The sequence below is a fragment of the Salvelinus fontinalis genome, chromosome 5, assembly GCF_029448725.1.
Source record: "Salvelinus fontinalis isolate EN_2023a chromosome 5, ASM2944872v1, whole genome shotgun sequence".
Classification (NCBI taxonomy): domain Eukaryota; kingdom Metazoa; phylum Chordata; class Actinopteri; order Salmoniformes; family Salmonidae; genus Salvelinus; species Salvelinus fontinalis.
The window spans coordinates 51,248,475-51,268,296 of NC_074669.1; the positions used below are offsets into that span (position 1 = coordinate 51,248,475).

The 19,822-nt window shown below is 44.3% G+C and overlaps 1 protein-coding gene across 1 annotated transcript in view; it reads right to left on the bottom strand.

Annotated features, from left to right (window-relative positions):
* The window catches only part of LOC129855793 (catenin alpha-2-like), a 515,406-nt gene extending 497,000 nt beyond the window's left edge, over positions 1-18,406 (bottom strand). The window contains exons 1-3 of the mRNA XM_055923816.1: positions 18,085-18,406; positions 4,349-4,515; positions 1,867-1,986 (exon numbers count right to left, since the gene is read on the bottom strand). Of these exons, the coding sequence (XP_055779791.1) occupies positions 1,867-1,986; positions 4,349-4,515; positions 18,085-18,391 (594 nt within the window). The 5' untranslated portion in view covers positions 18,392-18,406. The remainder of the gene's footprint in view (positions 1-1,866; positions 1,987-4,348; positions 4,516-18,084) is intronic.
* Positions 18,407-19,822: the final 1,416 nt, after the last annotated feature.

Consider the following 19,822-nt stretch of genomic DNA (forward strand, 5'->3'; position numbering starts at 1 on the left):
GTCTGGTGGCAGGTGCCAGGCGCACCGGTTTGCGTCAAGAACTGCAGCGCTGCTGGGTTTTTCACGATCAACTGTTTCCTGTGTGTATCAAGAACGGTACACCACCGAAAGGACATCCGGCCAACTTGATACAACTGTGTGAAGCATTGGAGTCAACATGGGCCAGCATCCCTGTGGAACGCTTTCGACACCTTGTAGAGTCCATGTCCTGACAAATTGAGTTTGTTCTGAGGGCAAAATTGGGCAGGGCAACTCAATATTAGGAAGGTGTTCTTAATGTTTGGTATACTCAGTGTATATTGGTTAGGAAAGGTTGTATACTGTTTAGGAAACGTTATATACTGTAGGAAATGCTGTATAATTGTTAGGAATTGTTATATTGGTTAGGAAAACGTGATATACTGGTTAAGAAATTTTATATTGCTTAGGAAATGCTGTACTTGTTAGGACATGCTCCATATATACAGACCAGACCTCAGCACAGGTTATATGGTAAACCTGCAGAATTTGACTAACATACTAAACATATTTTGACTTTTGTTTTGAAGCAGTATTGGAATTGATTTGAATAGTTTGAGGTACTGTCACTTTGTTTGAAATCACTCTGAAGATATTATCCAAACGAAGGCTGAACATTTAGTGAAACACACTCAAAAGAATGGTCACATACCATTATTGTGGGCATAAGATATGTGTTGAGTTGAAAGTTCAACCTTGAGGCTTTAAATTGCGTGGGCTTCATTCAATACGTCTACGCGTGTTCTATTCACACATCACAAAAGCCTTGGTTGACAGACCTCCTTGATATAAAGACCTACATTTTATGTGAAGCCAGTCCCCTTGAAGAGGGCAACTTGCGTGACCCAACAGTTCCGACTGAGAGCGTAACACATTACTTATCACAGATTCCCTGTCAAAACTCTGCGTATGCATTGTTAAGAGTTCGCCTTCTAAGAAAGGTAAAAAGCACTCCCTGAAAGACGTGCCACTTCCCAAAAAGTACCCACACTTAGTGGAGCTTTAAGAAGGCACCAAAAGACATTAACAATTTCCCCTGAATTCACAAAATTATTTTTCCATGGCGATGTTTTAAGAGGCATTTCCAGGTACGTTGAAATGCGAGTCAACCAACCGAGAGATGGCAGCTCGACTCGTCCAGCACGTGTCCCAAATGGCACGTGTGAGACGCAGGCTCAGTCATTCCTCAGTCAGACACTGTGTGCTGCGGCATAGTCACGACTCCACGGCTACAGCTCAGCTTTTAAACGTGCTTTTGGAGAAGGCGTTCAGTTATCTAAATCAAATCAAATGTAGCCCTTCGTACATCAGCTGATATCTCAGCTGAAACCCCCAAACAGCAAGCAATGCAGTTATGATTGAGAGCATAGCTTGGTGTTGGGAGCAGAGTCGTTTCCCTCTCCCTAGGCTGGCTATAGAGACAGCGGTGTGATGTAGTGCCATGACAGAGACTGTATCTGCTTGCTTTGTGCGCGAGGGCGTGTGTGCCATGTACTGCTATGATAGAGAATCAGTGTTCCCGCTGTGTCTTGGTAAGAGCCGAAGGGCTCTCCATCTATCTATCTATCTGTTTTTCTGAATGTGTCTGCCCGGGCTACTGGTTTCATTCTACAGCTCCCCTGGCTGGATCTGATCGTCTCGAGGTTTAACACATCGCTGATGGTTAGAGGGGATAATGGTGCTGGAGGTACAGTTGTGTGTGTGTGTGTGTGTGTGTGTGTGTGTGTGTGTGTGTGTGTGTGTGTGTGTGTGTGTGTGTGCGTGCGCGTGCGTGTGAGCAGTCTTCCCGTTTCTCTGTAATACACGCTCATTTGACTATTACCTGTAGTGTGAGTGTGTTTGTGTTACCTGCTGTCTGCGGGCAGCCACATAGTTGAGCTTCACCATCTCCTTGCCAAACTCCTTGAAGCGGTTGGCCAGGTCCTGCTCGTTGGTGGCATTTTTCACTGCCTCCAAGACCTCCTCCACCTGTCACACACACACACACACACACACACACACACACACACACACACACACACACACACACACACACACACACACACACACACACACACACACACAAACACACACACACACACACACACACACACACACACACACACACACACACACACACACACACACACACACACACACACACACACACACACACAGATATTTAACATTTGTAAAAAGTTTATGGACATAGCTAACCTCTGTACCTTAAGGCTTTCTATTAGGTATTTTCATTAAGAGAAAACTTTAGCTACAGATGTAGGCTCTCAATTTGAGCCATTTTGCTTCAGCAGGAAAATAATCCTCCAGCAACAGTGAAATGTGAATTATTATGTGGATTATAATTAATGGACATTTTTGTAGGGGTAGAAAAGAAATCTGGTCTGAAATTTCAAAGGGGAAATTACCAACTTCAGAAGCCTTTTTAAATCTCAAATACACTACAAGATTTAAATGTCCTGCATTGCAGGAAGGTTCTCCTGCATCAGGGTGATCAAATTAAATCCTACATCTGTATAAAAAAACAATAAGGCACTTTGCTTGGCGGGACCAAAATGAATTTGCAAGCTTTTTTTGTGTGGCCATTAACTTGTGTGAGTTTTTTTAAATGGTCCCCTTTTAGTGATCCTCATCCCTGTATGTGCTGGTCCATCCTTATTCTCAACTACTTTCTATAGCCATTATGAAAGTGCAGACAGAGCCTGTAATGGAAAGAGAGAGTGAGAGAGAAAATGAGACAGATAAGAGAGAGAGAGAGAGAAAGAAGAAAGAGAGAGAGAGAGAGAGAGAGAGAGAGAGAGAGAGAGAGAAAGAAAGAGTGAAATAGAGAGGAGAGAGAAAGAGAACTTGTAAGTGGCCTTTGATGGCGAAGCTTAGGCACAGACTGGAGTTAAGCCCCCTCTCGGCTCCCGGGGACACCCTAAATGTTCTAGAAGATGAACTGTTTGAGAGTGTGTGTGTGTGTGTGTGTGTGTGTGTGTGTGTGTGTGTGTGTAGGTCTGGCCAGTTGTTCCAGCACTGTACTGGATCACAATAAAAGCACTCCAGCCCAAACCCTAACTTGTGATATGTATGTGTCCTGTAAACATAAAGGCTTCATAAGCCTTCCATCCAAGCGGTGTGACATGTACAGTACGTGTGGTTCATATCTCCTTGTTCCGTATAGCGGGTATCCATTGGGCTCTGATATCACATCAGGTCTGTCTGTCTGTCTGTCTGTCTGTCTGTCTGTCTGTGTGTAAGCTCCAGCGTGTGTGTGTGTGTGTCTGTGTGTGTGCTCTACTACTGAGGTTCTGGCTCATATATATGCTAATCGATGGCCCAGGGGGAACGTAGAGCTCTCAGGGATCAGCGATGATCAGTGGCGCTGTGGATTAGAGCAGGGCATGCTGGGATACACTGGGGAGGGGATGGGACAGGACATGGGGATGTTACTCACTGAAGGTGTCCAAGAATGCCTCTATGGATCGCCAAAGGCGTGTGTTTTGATACAGTGTCCGTCCACATACTAGGTGAAGAGAAAAGATGTATCCTAAATGGCACACTATTCTCTATTTAGTACACTACTCTGACCAGGGCCCATGACTAAGAGGACAGGGTGACTGTACTTACTAAAGATGCTGACTATTCTGTAGCCTGACTATGTCTGTCCCTGTTGATAGCCAAAGGCATATGAAAGCCCTTGTGTTATCTTACGATTTCTAGCTACCTCGCTCTTTCACATACAGTAGGGGAGAGGTGTGTGTGTGTGTGTGTGTGTGTGTGTGTGTGTGTGTGTGTGTGTGTGTGTGTGTGTGTGTGTGTGTGTGTGTGTGTGTGTGTGTGTGTGTGTGTGTGTGTGTGTGTGTGTGTGTGTGCGTGCGTGCGTGCGTGCGTGCGTGCATGACGGTGTCCTGCTGGGTCTATCTACAAAGGCCAGCTGACTTTGTAGCTGGTAGGGGAGCCTCTCTGTGGCGCGTTTAAAGATATGCAGACTAACCGGCAGCGACTTCAAACAGCCTTTCTAAAGGCCACCGTCGTTCACAGCGTTTGAATAAAAGTTAAGAGGTTACAATAGGGTCCTAGACCAAAGGTTTGTACTCAGACGCATAAGTTCCACCTTAGTTGCTTAATCAAACCATTGGATGCATGGGGTGACAATCACAGATGTTTGAAATGCACAAACTTCACTATCACTTCAGGATAAATCCCATGGGTTGGGGTGCATCTCAATCTCTTCCGGATGAGACAAGGAGTGGTTGCCACTTAAGGCAATTGAGATGTGTCCCTTGTATCAGTGGAGAAGAGCAAAAGGACATCGTTATAGAGTAGTCGTAGACTATGAGTCACGTACAATTTTCAGGTGGGCCAGCAGCCTCATGACGTCGGCCATGTCGGCGAGGATGAGCAGGCGGGTGACGGCGGAGAGCAGGGCGCGGGCAGCCCTCACCATGGTGCCGCGCTTCACTGAGGAGCAGGGGTCGTCAGCAAACTCCTGGGAGGCCACGCGCATTGAGTCACCTGCAGAGGGGGATCAGAGTGAGACAGAGAGAGCGAGCGAGACAAAGAGAGAGAGAGAGAGATGTGGTTGAAGTTGGAGGTGGGTCAGCAGCGAAATCACACCAGATAGACTTCAGTATTCGACATTTGTCCAGGTCCCCAAGACATCAGGAGATGCCTTCAATAGAGTCCACTAGAGGAAACGTGAGCATGTATTACCATCTAGTAGGTGTTGTGGATGGGGATATAGAAAAAAGGCTTAAACTACGTGCTAGGCACTTTTTATTTTAATTTTTACTTATTCCAAACCTTTACCCTTACCTTCCTTAACCAGTGGGGGTATATTCCTAAACTCATCCGTGAAGTTTATTTCTGTTTTAACATCCTTAATCCTTATCTACTTTCACTTCCCATTGGGTTTAACATGGTTTTTGAATGACTACCTCATCTCTGTACCCACACATATAATTATCTGTAAGGTCCCTCAGTTGAGCAGTGAATTTCCAACACAGATTCAACCACAAAGACCAGGGAGGTTTCCAATGTCTCGCAAAGAAGGGAACAGCCTGTTGGTAGCAGGCATTGAATATCCATTTGAGCATGGTGAAGTAATTAATTACACTTTGGATGGTGTATCAATACACCCAGTCACTACAAAGATACAGGTATCCTTCCTAACTAAGTTGCCGGAGAGGAAGGAAACTGCTCAGGGATTTCAACATGAGGCTAATGGTGACTGAAACAGTTACAGAGTTTAATGCCTATGATAGAAAAAAATTGAGGATGGATCAACACCATTGTATTTACCCCACAATACTAACCTAATTGACAGAGTGAAAAGAAGGAAGCATGTACAGAAAACAAATATTTCAAAACATGCAACCTGTTTGCAACAAGGCATTAAGGTAAAACTGCAAAACATGTGGTAAAGAAAATAGCTTTATGTCCTGAATACAAAGCATTATGTTTGGAGCACATCCAACACAACACATCACTGAGTACCACTCTTCATATTTTCAAGCATGGTGGTGGCTGCATCATGTTATGGGTATGCTTGTCATCGGCAAGTTCTAGGGAGTTTTGTAGGATAAAAAGACATGGAATAGAGCTAAGTACATGCTCTCCCAGTTACTGGTGTAAAGCAGACTGAAGCAAAATCTGCGCTGGAGTTGCTTACCAAGAAGACAGTGAATGTTCCTGAGTGACCAAAATACAGTTTTGACTTACATCTTCTTGAAAATCTATGGCAAGACTTGAACATTTCTGCCTAGCCATGATTCCAATTTGACATTAGAGATTTTTGTGTAGATTTTTTGACATAAAATGACAATTAAATCCATTTTGATAACATGTTGTAACAATAAAAAGGTGAAGAAATCCAAGGCGCCTGAATACTTTTGCAATACACTGTATGTGTGCGTGTGTCCCTTGCATATGTACGTGCGTGTTCACGCTTGACCTTTCACTGTTAATGGGAAAGATCTCTCCTCATGAGGAAACGAATCAATCAGGCTGAATCCCTGGCTGCCCATGAGACCAGGAAGAACTAGCCAGCTGACCTTGAGCTATAGGAAGGGACAGCAGACCCAGTCACACCCCATTGGGAGGAAAAGAAACGTCCACAATCCACATCCCATTAAGTCCCATTATAAGGGTGTAGCAGAAGGTTGTATCCGTCCCAAATGCGCCCGAGTCAAAAGTAGTGCACTATAAAGGGAATAAAGTGCCATTATGGATGCAGATAATGAGAGAGGGGATTGTTGATGCTGACGGGGCACTATTCTAGAAGATTGAAGTTGTAAATGGTGTCTGATTCTCTATTCGATGACTAATCCATGACAGTAGCAGTCCTTTATTGAAGGATCAACCACTACTTCGAATGTACATTTGTACGTGTCTTTTTAAGTTATATAGTCACGAGGAACTGTGTCAAGAACTACCATACGTGGAGCTTTTCAACTGAAAGCCCACATCCAGTTCACCCACTTTAGGTTCCCACTGCCTGAAGATCATACTGCCATTTATTTGTTTTGCGTCTGGAGAAAAAAGTGAAAAGATAGTTAACGTTCTCACTCTATATTTATGGAGAATTCAGACAGGCAAATGGAACAGGAGCTAGCAGGAGTACTGTGTGGAAAGAGAGGTCCTTGCCCATAAAGCCCTGAAGCTAAAGGGTATTTTAACAGTGTGCAGCCCGAGCCACCATCAAATCTATAATCTTGTCTATCACCCTCTGAGTCCTATCGTCCAATCGTCTCCTCCTGATTAAATTATGGATGCTGATTTCAGACTGCGGAGATTCACTAAGCCCACCAAACTGTCACTGTAACGCACACACACACGTACACACACACACACACACACACTGCCTGCCTCGTCACCGGCCTGGAAGGATGAGTTATGATGTGTGTGTGTGTGTGTGTGTGTGTGTGTGTGTGTGTGTGTGTGTGTGTGTGTGTGTGTGTGTGTGTGTGTGTGTGTGTGTGTGTGTGTGTGTGTGTGTGTGTGTGTGTGTGTGTGTGTGTGTGTGTGTGTGTGTGTGTGTGTGTGTGTGTGTGTGTGTGCGTGCGTGTGTGTGTGTGTGCTTGCTTCTCTGTGTATGATCTATGGATGTATCTGTACTTTTCATCAGGTGACATAAGCCACGGATTCCCCCATAGTGCTTTAAGGGGAGACAGTCAGTGTAATCAGTCAGTGGTTTCATGAATCAGAAGGCCTCAGACAGAGAGAGTATTCCCCAGTGAGACTAAAGCTCTGCTCTGTCTGAGGTTAGCCTGTTCCCTTAACCGTGCCAATATCTGACAATTAGAGTTGGCAAGACAGCACAAACAGATCTGGGATCAGCCTAGTCTGAGGTGACTCCTAATTACCCCTCTAGATCCAACGACTGGGGTTTACATGGGAGCCACTGTAAGATGTACCACTAGTGCCACCTGAAAATAACTGCACTCTGTCTAGGACCATACTATGGCTTCCCCTGACATGAACCAAGCTGGATTGCATTTGAACGGTCATACAACATACGTGTTGTCTAAGGCAGACATATATGATGTACAGATAAAGTGTGATAAAGGGAACACAGAAACACAACTCCTTCTCTCTGTTCTGTCTATGAATTCCACATGGTTCCCTGGGTTACGACATTACAACCTCCAGCCTCCTGTGTTTGCGTGGTTGCCTGGGCCACGCAGGAGGAGGCTGCCGCTATGCAACCACCACCACAGGGCTAAAACTAAGGGAGAGTTTCAGCTCACTACCACCACTCAGGAAGAAACAAAATGGTTCCCTGGTTTCCTACCGCTTTGGTGTACTGTGGATTAAGATTGCGAAACACTGCACACACGAAGAGAAGTTCAGGCTAGGAAGTGTACACTTACTACTAGACATGTACAATACAACACGTAAATATTGGTGTAGATACTGTACATGCACATGGGAATACAGTGCCTTCAGAAAGCATTCTCACCCCTTTGCTTTTTCTACATTTTGTTGTTCCAAAGTGGGATTCAAATTGATTTAATTTGCATTTTTTGTCAACTCCACAAAATACTCTGTAATGTCAAAGTGGAAGAAAAATTCGAACATTTGAAAAAATAGTGTGAAAAATTAAACACTAATATATCTTGATTCGAGAAGTATTCAACCCCCACTGAATCAATAGTTAGACGCACATTGCAAAATGCCAAACAAACTCACATTCCAAAACAAAACCACGTGTCCATGCAAGTCATTCGTTTAAAAATCCACTCATGAAGTAACACTTGTGTGTCCCAATCCTCATATTACTTTTGCATTGGTCTTCCAACAACATGCGGGAGGAAACAGCGCAATAGCCTCTCTATCTGAATAGGTTATATTCAGTAGCCTATATCCCCGGTATAGCCCCCGTCTCCCCAAACAGCTTCGTATGCGCTCACAAATGCTCTGCTAATCACAGACTGTTTCAGAGATCAAGTTATGATGCTGCGTGTATTTCATCAAATGCTCACAGTCAATCAACTATAATAAAAAATAGAAAAATCCTAGCCCTTGCCAATGACAAGCATACCCATAACATGATATAGCCACCACCATGCTTGAAAATATGAAGAGTGGTACTCAGTGATGTGTTGTGTTGGATTTGCTCCAAACATAATGCTTTGTATCACAGGCATTACTCTGTAACTGTTGCAAAGTCACCATTAGCCTCATGGTGAAATCCCTGAGCAGTTTCCTTCCTCTCCGGCAACTTAGTTAGGAAGGATACCTGTATCTTTGTAGTGACTGGGTGTATTGATACACCATCCAAAGTGTAATTAAGTACTTCACCATGCTCAAATGGATATTCAATGCCTGCTACCAATAGGCTGTTCCCTTCTTTGCGAGACATTGGAAACCTCCCTGGTCTTTGTGGTTGAATCTGTGTTTGAAATTCACTGCTCAACTGAGGGACCTTACAGATAATTGTGTGTGTGGGTACAGAGATGAGGTAGAGATGAGGTAGTCATTCAAAAACCATGTTAACCCCAATGGGAAGTGAAAGTAGATAAGGATTAAGGATGTTAAAACAGAAATAAACTTCACGGATGAGTTTAGGAATATATCCCCACTGGTTAAGGTAAGGGTAAAGGTTTGGAATAAGGTTAAAACAGAATACAATAAAATAAAAAGTGCCTAGCATGTAGTTTAAGCCCTTTTTCTATATCCCCATCCACAACACCTACTAGATGGTAATACATGCATACGTTTCCCTTGGTGGACTCTATTGAAGGCTTCTCCCGATGTCTTGGGGACCTAGACAAACGTCAAATACTGAAGTCTATCTGGTGTGATATCACTGCTGACCCACCTCCAACCTCAGCCACATCTCTCTCTCTCTCTCTTTGTCAGTGATGTGTTGTGTTGGATTTGCCCCAAACATATGGCTTTGCATTCAGGCCAAAAAGTGTATTTCTTTGCTGTGTTTTTTTTGCAGTATTACTTCAGTGGCTTGTCACATACAAGATGCATGTTTTGGGATATTATTTTGTATTCGTCTTTTCACTCTGTCATTCAGATCATGATTGTGGAGTCATTACAATGTTGTTGATCCATGCTCAGTTTTTTCTCCCATCACAGCCTTTGAACTCTGTAGCTGTTTTAAAATCACCAATGGCCTCATGGTAACATCCCTGAGCAGTTTCCTTCCTCTCCTGCAACTCAGTTCAGAAGGATGACTGTATCTTTGAAGTGTCTGGTGGTTTAATACGTAATCCACAGCATAATTATTAACTTGACAATGCTTAAAGAGATATCCAATGCCTGATTTGTTATTGTTACCAATCTACCAATCACTGCCCTTCTTTATGAGGATTTCGAAAAGCTCCCTGGTCTTTGTATTCAACAACGTTCCATTTTGACATTACGGAGTATTTCGTGTAGATTGTTGACAAAAAACTGACAATGAAATCCATTTGATTCCCACTTCGTAACACAACAAAATGGTAAGAACTCCAAGGGGTGTAACGGTCGTTTTCCTCCTCGTCTGAAGAGGAGCATGGATCGGACCAAAACGCAGCGTGGGTTGAATAAATATTTGTTTATTTAAGAAAGACGAAGACGGAAAAACTCTTAAACAAACTACAAAACGGAGGACTGGTACGTGGAGGTGGCACCGGATATACCGGACTGTGAAGGAGTACAAGAGCTCTTGAGCACCGAGCCAGCCCAACCTTACCTGGTTTAATGCTCCCCGTAGCCAGGCCAGTGCGGCGAGGTGGAATAGCCCGCACTGGGCTGTGCTGGCGAACCGGGGACACCATGCGTAAGGCTGGTGCCATGTACGCCGGCCCAAGGAGACGCACTGGAGACCAGATGCGTTGAGCCGGCTTCATGGCACCCGGCTTGATGCCCAACCTAGCCCGGCCAGTGAGGCGAGGTGGAATAGCCCGCACTGGCCTAAGCACGCGTACTGGGGACACCGTGCGCTCCACCGCATAACACGCTGCCTGACCAGTACTCCACGGTAAGCACGGGGAGTTGGCTCAGGTCTCCTACCTGGCTTAGCCACACTCCCCGTGTTACCCCCCCCAATACATTTTTGGGTCTGACTCTCGGGCTTCCAACTGCGTCGCCGCGCTGCCTCCTCATACCAGCGCCTCTCTGCCTTCGCTGGCTCCAACTCTGCTTTTGGACGGCGATATTCCCCTGGCTGAGCCCAGGGTACCTTGCCGTCCAGAATCTCCTCCCAAGTCCATGAGTCCTGTGTCTTCTGCCGCTGCTGTCCTTTACCACTCTGCTTGGTCCTTTGGTGATGGGTGTTTCTGTAACGGTCCTTTTCCTCCTCGTCTGAAGAGGAGCATGGATCGGGCCAAAACGCAGCGTGGGTTGAATACATATTTGTTTATTTAAGAAAGATAAAGACGGAAAAATTCTTAAACAAACTACAAAACAATAAACGACGTGAACAGACCTGAACTTGTGAACATATAACATGAACGCACGAACAGGACGGAACACACGAATGAAATAAACGAAACGAACGAAAACAGTCCCGTGTGGCACAAAACACTGACACAGGAACAAACACCCACAAACCAAACGTGAAACCCAGGCTGCCTAAGTATGATTCTCAATCAGGGACAACGATTGACAGCTGCCTCTGATTGAGAATCATACCAGGCCGAACACAAAACCCCAACATAGAAAAACACACATAGACAACCCACCCCAACTCACGCCCTGACCCTACTAAATGAAGATAAAACAAAGGAAGAACGTGACAAGGGGCCTGAATACTTAGAGAGAGACACACACACACACACACACACACACACACACACACACACACACACACACACACACACACACACACACACACACACACACACACACACACACACACACACACACACACACACACACACACACACACACACACAGGCCGCACTCTCTGGCTCGTCTGTCCTCTCCCTCTTTCCCTGTTTCTCCATGGCAGTCTTCCTTCATTTCCATTTCTCCATTATCTTCTTCTTCCACTCTCATCCTCATGCTCTCGTTCACACTCTTTCTCCCTCGCCCGTGGCTTAACTAGGGCACAAGTGGAAACTCTGATCAAAGCTCAGTGAGGAATTGCACGGCCCTGTGTGCCACTGATCCATTTCATGGATCTGGAATGGTGTCAAGTCTGTCTGCAGTGCACACTATGAAATGTGAGGAAACGGTAGATGTCGAGAGCCAGATGGATGATGAATATGTGTACAACAGCTGCCGGTGGTAAGCCCCCACTTCTCTTTCTGCTGATCTGAGTATTGAACATACAGTACAATCCAATTCCAATCGGAGGAAAACATCCGCTTCGAGCCAGGGCTCATTGAACTCCATTCAGCCATTGAATGGGACTTAACTTACAGGCAGGAAAACAACTGTAAGTGACTTTATAGACGACATTGGCCATCCTGACAAGAAACCTTCCCAAGACGATAACAGAGCACTATTTGATGAGGCGTAGTGTTACACATTGGAGATCGGTGAGGGTTGTACCGAGCCACAGGCTTTCGGCGTGACATGTTTACAAATGGCTGAATCCCGGCCCTTCAACAGGCATCTATTGCCTATACGGTGTTCCGACACTGCGGAGGCGGCGGTGCTACCGACCACGGACAATCAAAGCATTAACGTTGCGTGACTGCGGAGTAAACATCTCGGGATCGTTACATTCTCCAAAGCCAGGGCCAGGGCCCGAGCTTAATGGGTATCAATCAGAGGAACGTATCACACTTTCCCTCTCTTACACACACACACACGCACACACGCACCACACACTCCGACATATGCACACACACACACACACACACACACACACACACACACACACACACACACACACACACACACACACACACACACACACACACACACACACACGGTTTCCTTCTGCTTCTAATCCATCAAGAGAGAGGGAACGTTTGATCGCCCCATTACGCTGACCCGCCGAGCGCTTAACCACTGGGAAATGAGATTTTGGAGTTCGGGATTCGGAAAACCAAACGACAGTCCACGCTCGGTAAAACTTTCCCCTAAACTTTTAGCGTGGTTTGGAGGGTTTGTGTCTGCATATGACGAGTCATCGTATTTCAATTCCAAACACGTAAATTAAACACCAAAACAAAGCTATTCCCTGGGATAGAAAAGTTAGCAGTCATGCTAGGCCTGGGAAGTTTGTAATGGGGCCAGGGGATGAGTGTGTGAAATGGATGGTCGGGTATAGAGGCGAGGCTACAACTAGGGTCGTGCATTTCCTTTGAATGTCCTGCTTATTCACTCCTGATTTCGGGAAAATCTTTCAACAGGAATTTCTGGAAACCTGGGAATTTTGGTGAAAGTCACAGGAACTGTGTATGCGTAGAATCAGATTTGCATAGAAAGGAGAGGGTTTAGACTGGCGTGAGCAAATCCAGCACTAGAGGGTGCAAGAGAAAATGACAAGAGATATTGTTTTCAACTCTGGGCTTCAAACCCACTTCCAAATAACTCACTTTGACTCGTTGCTGTTTACTGTCTTTCGAAGGGCAGATGAGGAAAACACCACTTTGTTTCAAGGGCACCAGACCCACCCTCAACCATTGATTAGTGAACATTTCGGATTGGATGTTATTGGACCTGGCCAGGGCCAAGTATTGAGCCAATTAAACCAATTAGGATCCTATTCCCTATATAGTGCACTACGTTCGACCAGGGACTGAACTGGGTGCCATTTAGGAAGCATCCTCTATCTTCTTGAAGGTCAAATTACACAGCAGTTTGATGTATTGTTATATAGGGACTGAGGTGGCACATGTTTCAGCTGAGGGGGCCAAGCGTTTAACCGGGCCTGCAAGCAGAGCTGTTTTTATCAAGACACAAATATCCTGTGCTTTTTCTTTCGGTGAATAGGCACATACAGACACAGCTTGGCTGCATTGTAACTGCGAAGCGGCCACGGTGCGCTCGCATATGGGGCTCGGACAGGACTGTTGCTTTTCTGACTGTATGAAAACATTTTAACAATGTTATTTAACTGATTGAAGATGGGAAAACATATATATGCAGAATAGTGTTAACTGTCTGTAAACAGCTTGGGGGGGGGGGGGTGTCACGATCGTCGTATTGTGGAAGAGGGGAGGACCGAGGCGCAGCGTGATAACAATACATCTTCGTTTTATTGAAGACGAAAACGAAACGAAGAACACTGACAAACTATACAAAACAACAAACGACCGTGAAGCTATAAAACGAAAGTGCAGACTCAAGCAACTAACGTAAAGACATAGATGATCACCCACGAACTACCTAATGAATATGGCTGCCTAAATATGGTTCCCAATCAGAGACAACGATAGACAGCTGTCTCTAATTGAGAACCAATCTAGGCAACCAAAGACATACATACACCTAGACTGAACACTGCCCCATAAACATACAAAAACCCCTAGACAATACAAAACACATACATCCCCCATGTCACACCCTGACCTAACTAAAATAATAAAGAAAACAAAGATAACTAAGGCCAGGGTGTGACAGGGGGTTATTTCATAGATTTAATTAATGTAATATGAGGCCTACTGATAATTTCTCACTATCTACTTGGAAGCTATTCTTTGACAGCCAGCATGCTACCAGGGTCTGCACTACAACGAAGGTGACATGCCCGCTAATCAGACATGCCCGTGTTCATCATCGTTCTTACAGGCGAAGTGAAATGATACAATACATTTTCTCGTGATGCATGCAGTTCAAATTATATATACAGTGCCTTCAGAAAGTATTCACACCCCTTTACTTTTTCCACATTTGGTTGTGTTACAGCCTGAATTTAAAATGGATTAAATTCATATTTTTTGTCACTGGCCTACCATAATGTTAAAGTGAAATTAAAGTTTTTAAAATTGTTTACAAATTAATAAAAAATTCTAAACTGAAATGTCTTGAGTCAATAAGTATTTAACCCCTTTGTTATGGCAAGCCTAAATAAGTGTCACGCCCTGACCTTAGAGAGCCTTTTTATTTCTCTATTTGGTTAGGTGAGGGTGTGATTAGGGTGGGCATTCTAGTTTTTCGTTTTCTATGTTGGCCTGATATGGTTCCCAATCAGAGGCAGCTGTCTATCGTTGTCTCTGATTGGGGATCATATTTAGGCAGCCTTTTCCCACCTGTTGTTTGTGGGATCTTGTTTTTGTTTAGCTGCCTGTGAGCAGCCCAGAACGTCACGTTTCGTTTTCTTCTGTTTTGTTTGGTGAGATTCATATTTATTAAACATGTGGAATTCTATGCACGCTGCGCCTTGGTCCAATCATTCAAACGACCGTGACAATAAGTTCAGGTGTAAAAACTTGATTAATAAGTTGCATGAACTCACTTTCTGTGAAATAATAGTGTTTAACATGATTTTTTAAAGACTTCCTCATCTCTGTACCCCACACATATAATTATCTGTAAGGTCCCTCAATCAAGCAGTACATTTCAAACACAGGTTCAACCACAAAGACCAGGGAGGTTTTCCAATACCTCGCAAATCTATTGGTAGATGGGTGAAAAAAAATCAGACATTGAATAACCATTTAAGCATAGTGAAGTTATTAACTACACTTTGGATGGTGTATCAATAAACCCAGTCACTACAAAGATACAGGAGTTCTTCCCAACTCAGTTGCTGGAGAAGAAGGAAACCACTCAGGGATTACAACATGAGGCCAAATGGTGACTTTAAAACAGTTACAGACTATAATGGCTGTGACTACAACATTGCAGTTACTCTACAACACTAACCTAATTGACAGAGTGAAAAGACTGTACAGAATAAAAATATTCCAAAACATGCATCCTGTTTGCAACAAGGCACTCAAGAAATACTGCAAATAATGTGGCAAAGCAAATCCCTTTTTCCTGAATACAAATAGTTATGGTGGGGCAAATCTAATACAACACATTACGGAGTACAACTCTCTATATTTTCCAAGCATAGTGGTGGCTGCATCCTGTAATGGGTATGCTTGTAACCATTAAGGACTGGGGAGTTTTTCAGGATAGAAATAAAAGCCTACACGGGGAATGTCCGCGTTTCAATATTGTACTGGACAAAGACGGGAAGTGGACAAAGATGCAGGCTACTGTGCAACTCACTTTTCAGGTAGGATGCACTTTTTAAACTTAATACATTTTTTGGGCATTCACAATAATTTGTTTGATCATTGTTATCACAGTATACCATTGTTATTATTGTAGGCATATTTGTTATTCTAAACCAGGTCTTTAATATGCAAAACGTGTTGTGTTTTATTCTTTTGAGACACTTTCGTTGGCTAAATTAAGTTAAATCTGTCTTTTTAATTGTGTGCGCTGTATTTAGTTTAAGATAGGTTATATAAGTAGGCCTGTTGTAAAATACATATAATTTGCCTCTTGCTGTAGGCAATAGCCTTTCTTGTTAATTGCTGGACCTTTTGAGAAGGTTTAAACCAGTTTGCCAGTGTTTTGTTTCATTCTGAGCCATTTCCTTTGGCCAAATCAAGTTCTAACTGTAATGGGTTGCCACAAAATATACTATCCTGCTCGTATTTTCCCTATAAAATTGGCTTGACTTACTTTTTATAGTACCCTAATAAAGTTTAGAAACTTTTGTGAAGGTTTGGTGTGGTGTGGTTATTAACCTATTATACTGCAGGCCTATGATATGAAGGCAGTACCCACCAGCACTCCAACTGACTCTGATAGTTGAACTTGAGGTGAGGAATAATGTTTTAGTCCTACCAAAGTTACTCCTATATTCTTACAATATAATGTTTATCTTTCTAACAAAAATATGAACGAAGTAGCCACCTTCTGTACACCTATATTTGTATAGCAGATGCAGTAGGCTAGCCTCTGTGACAAGGATAAGTACATGTCTGTGTCGTAGCATGTCGCCGGCACATCTCTCTTTCTCCGGGGCTAGGCCTCAGCTTCTCATGCTTTACGTGTATTTTTTGTATATTCATATCATACAGTGGACGCCTAATCCTACAGGTCTATGCATGCCATGCTCTGATGCATTTAGTGCTCAAATCTCCGACAGCTGAACCATGAGGTGGACAATTGTTGTTTGGGAAAAATCAAAACCAATAAAACAATAGGCTATAACGTTTTGTAATTCTTCATATCAAAACACAAGGAATAGTGTTAGGCGATTGGCTGATTTTAAGGACACATGTGGCACATTTGGCCAATATCTCTCGTTTATTGATGGTGCTGGCTGCGTGGGTGGATGCCCTAATGGGTTAGGCACCCAATTCATATGATTTAGGGCAGGGTACTGGGCAGAGGCCGGCTAGTGCGGGACTATTTAACAGTCTGATGGCCTGCTCCAATAGCAGATGAGGATAGTGCCAACTTCCTGAAGAAGGGCCTCCGTCAAATTGAAATACAGTCAATAAATGAGTTCTGGAAAAACCTGACAGGCGTTAACATGGAAAATGGAAAAAGATATGTCTGCTTGTGTCCAGTGAGCCCTAAACGATGACATTAAAGAATGCAAATACTGTACTCTGAAGCAGATAGCCTGCTGTAAAATAGTCAAACACTTACGCTATTCTGTACTGACATTTTACTCAGCAAGGGAATCTAGCCTAATTAATTCCCATGTTAAAAACATAACACATGACTTATAAGCAGGGTCAACACAACCCTTTCTTCTCAACACATTGATAGCTACCACAGTAAATTGGCTACGATGAATGCGCGAGATTGCTAAGTGTCTGCTTGAAGAGTGACGCGGTTGAACTGAATCCAGACATTGTTTGTTGGGCAGGTGTTCTAGATTGAAGAGAGGAAGAGGAGGGGAACTGTCATGCAGCGAAAGAGAGAGACAGAGAGAGAGAGAGAGAAAGAGGGAGATCTCTGCCGATGCTGGTGCTTTTTCATCGAGGACCCCTGCTGGGACCGACCTGAGCAATACACCAGAGCCAGACTAAGCTTTCAGCCTGGCAGACTCCATACAATGCTGAGGGTTTTAACCTGGGCCTGGGGAGCCGTGTGGTGTAAGTGGTTTGTGTGTGTGTGCGTGCGTGCGTGCGTGCGTGCGAGAGCTTGCGTCTGAGAGAGTGTGTATGTGTTTGTGGGTATGCGAGCGAGCGTGGATACGAGACAGTTGGAGCATGATAAAGCAAGGTTTACAGACTGACAAGGTGACTTAAGGCTCAGAGCGAGAAAATATAATTGAAAAGTAGGACTCTTTTTTTAAGTTTGAAGGAAATAAAAGTACATACATGGGGGAATATTCAAACTGGGATACTCCCTTTTAAGCTCTCCGAGTTCTCCTTTCATGTGTTCTTCTGAAACATGCATGGGAAGCGCTCCAAAGGGGGTGGAAGCATCCAGGCGTCGTTCAAGCTCCTAATACATACTGTTACAGCAGTTCCGGATGGGAATCAGAATACACCCTGGGGTCTGGAGAGCTTGCTGTCACATTCCATGAACAGTATACACCAGAAAACTACAAGTATGGTAACCCTGTGAGTACATTGGACTCTCTTCACCTTGCTGTCCCATTTAATGGATGCATATATCTCTAAACACAAGAGTACTCCGTGGTAAGGTGTCCCTGTGCGGACATACCTTGCTTGCGGACGTCCTCCACGGCGAGGATGAGCTCCTCCTTGAGATCGTGGCTGTTCTTCGCGATCTGCTCGCCCTTCTCCAGGAAGTTCTGCGTGGCCTGCTCCACGGACAGGGCCAGCACGTGCGCCTTCTTGGAGCGCCCCTTCTTCTTACTGCTGGGCCCTTTGTTGCTGGTGTTCACCAGGGTGGTCACCTGACAGACGGAGAGGGAGAGGTTAGGACGGGAACGGATGCTGTTATGCAGGAAGAAGGAGACTTGGTTCTTTGTAAACGGCTCGGGTTTCTCAGCTACAACTCTTACCATCCTCACGCTCGTGATCTAGCAGAACAACAACTGTTCAGCCTAGCACATCTACGGTAAGTCAAAAGGAACAAAATAGATCCAAGAGGCTACATAGAGAAAATAACCGATGCCAAAAGGTGTGTATTAATGTTATAAAGCACTATTATACACTAACTGCTAGTTCAATGACCTGTGGGATATGTTGCTGACTGACCCCCCCCCCCCCCCCCCCCAATTGAAATGAAAGACAAGTCTTACAGTAATCTAAGCAGACCATAAAGGGACGAGGACACTCCAATGGCTGTCCTGGAGCTTAAAACGTTGACAGGCATCTCGTATAGTTAGATTGCATTTCATCGCCGTTCATCCGGCCTATTCACACAACTAAAAGACGTCTTCGCAAGCAGTTCAGGAGGCAAGCCATCATGAGTCATTGACAAAGCTAGAGTGTGCAGGAGATGCGACATGCCTTCAAACGGGGACTCCTGTGTCTTTGAGCAGAATGTATGTAAGGAATAGGGGGACATTAAGGATGCACACAAAAAAGCCAGTGTGTTAGAAGGGCTAACAGCTACATTTGTGGGAGTGATAAAAAGTCATATTGCCAAGTATAGAAAGTTTACTTAGAGGTAAAGTCCCAAATGTCACCCATAGTACCTATATCTAGTGCTCTACTTTTGACCTGTTTGGAAAAACAGAAAACCTTATTGGGACAGATTCAGGCCATACCTCTCTGTTCTTGCGAAACTGTGTGGTCAATTAGAAACACCAGACTTGGTTTTAATGGTTCCCCAACGTCAGAGGATGTTGGTTCTCAAACTGCTACTCTACCAGTATAGCCTACTGTACATCTGTTTGGAGTGAGACAGAGTATTGAAGAGAAAAGGCATCCTGAAGCACTAAATGAAACACGCGCCCAGCTAAAGCACTAGAGAGAGGGAGATCTCTGCCTACGCTGGTGCCTTTTCATTGAGGGCCCCTGCTGGGACCGACCTGGGCAATACACCAGAGCCAGACTAAGCTTTCAACCTGGCAGACCCCATACAACGCTGAGGGTTTTAACATGGGCCTGGGGCGCCGTGTGGTGTGAGCGGTGTATATGTGTGTTTGTGTGTGTGTGCGTGCGTGCGTGCGTGAGAGAGCGTGTATGTGGCTATGCGAGCATGCATGGATACGAGACAGTTGGAGCATGATAAAGCACATTTTACAGACTGGCAAGGTGACTTGAGAGAAAATATCATTGAAAAGTAGGACTCTTTTTTTAAGTTTGAAGGAAATACAAGTACATACATGGGGGAATATTCAAACTGGGATACTCCCTTTTAAGCTCTCCGAGTTCTCCTTTCATGTGTTCTTCTGAAACATGCATGGGAAGCGCTCCAAAGGGGGTGGAAGCATCCAGGCGCCGTTCAAGCTCCTAATACATAATGTTACAGCAGTCAAAAAGTCATA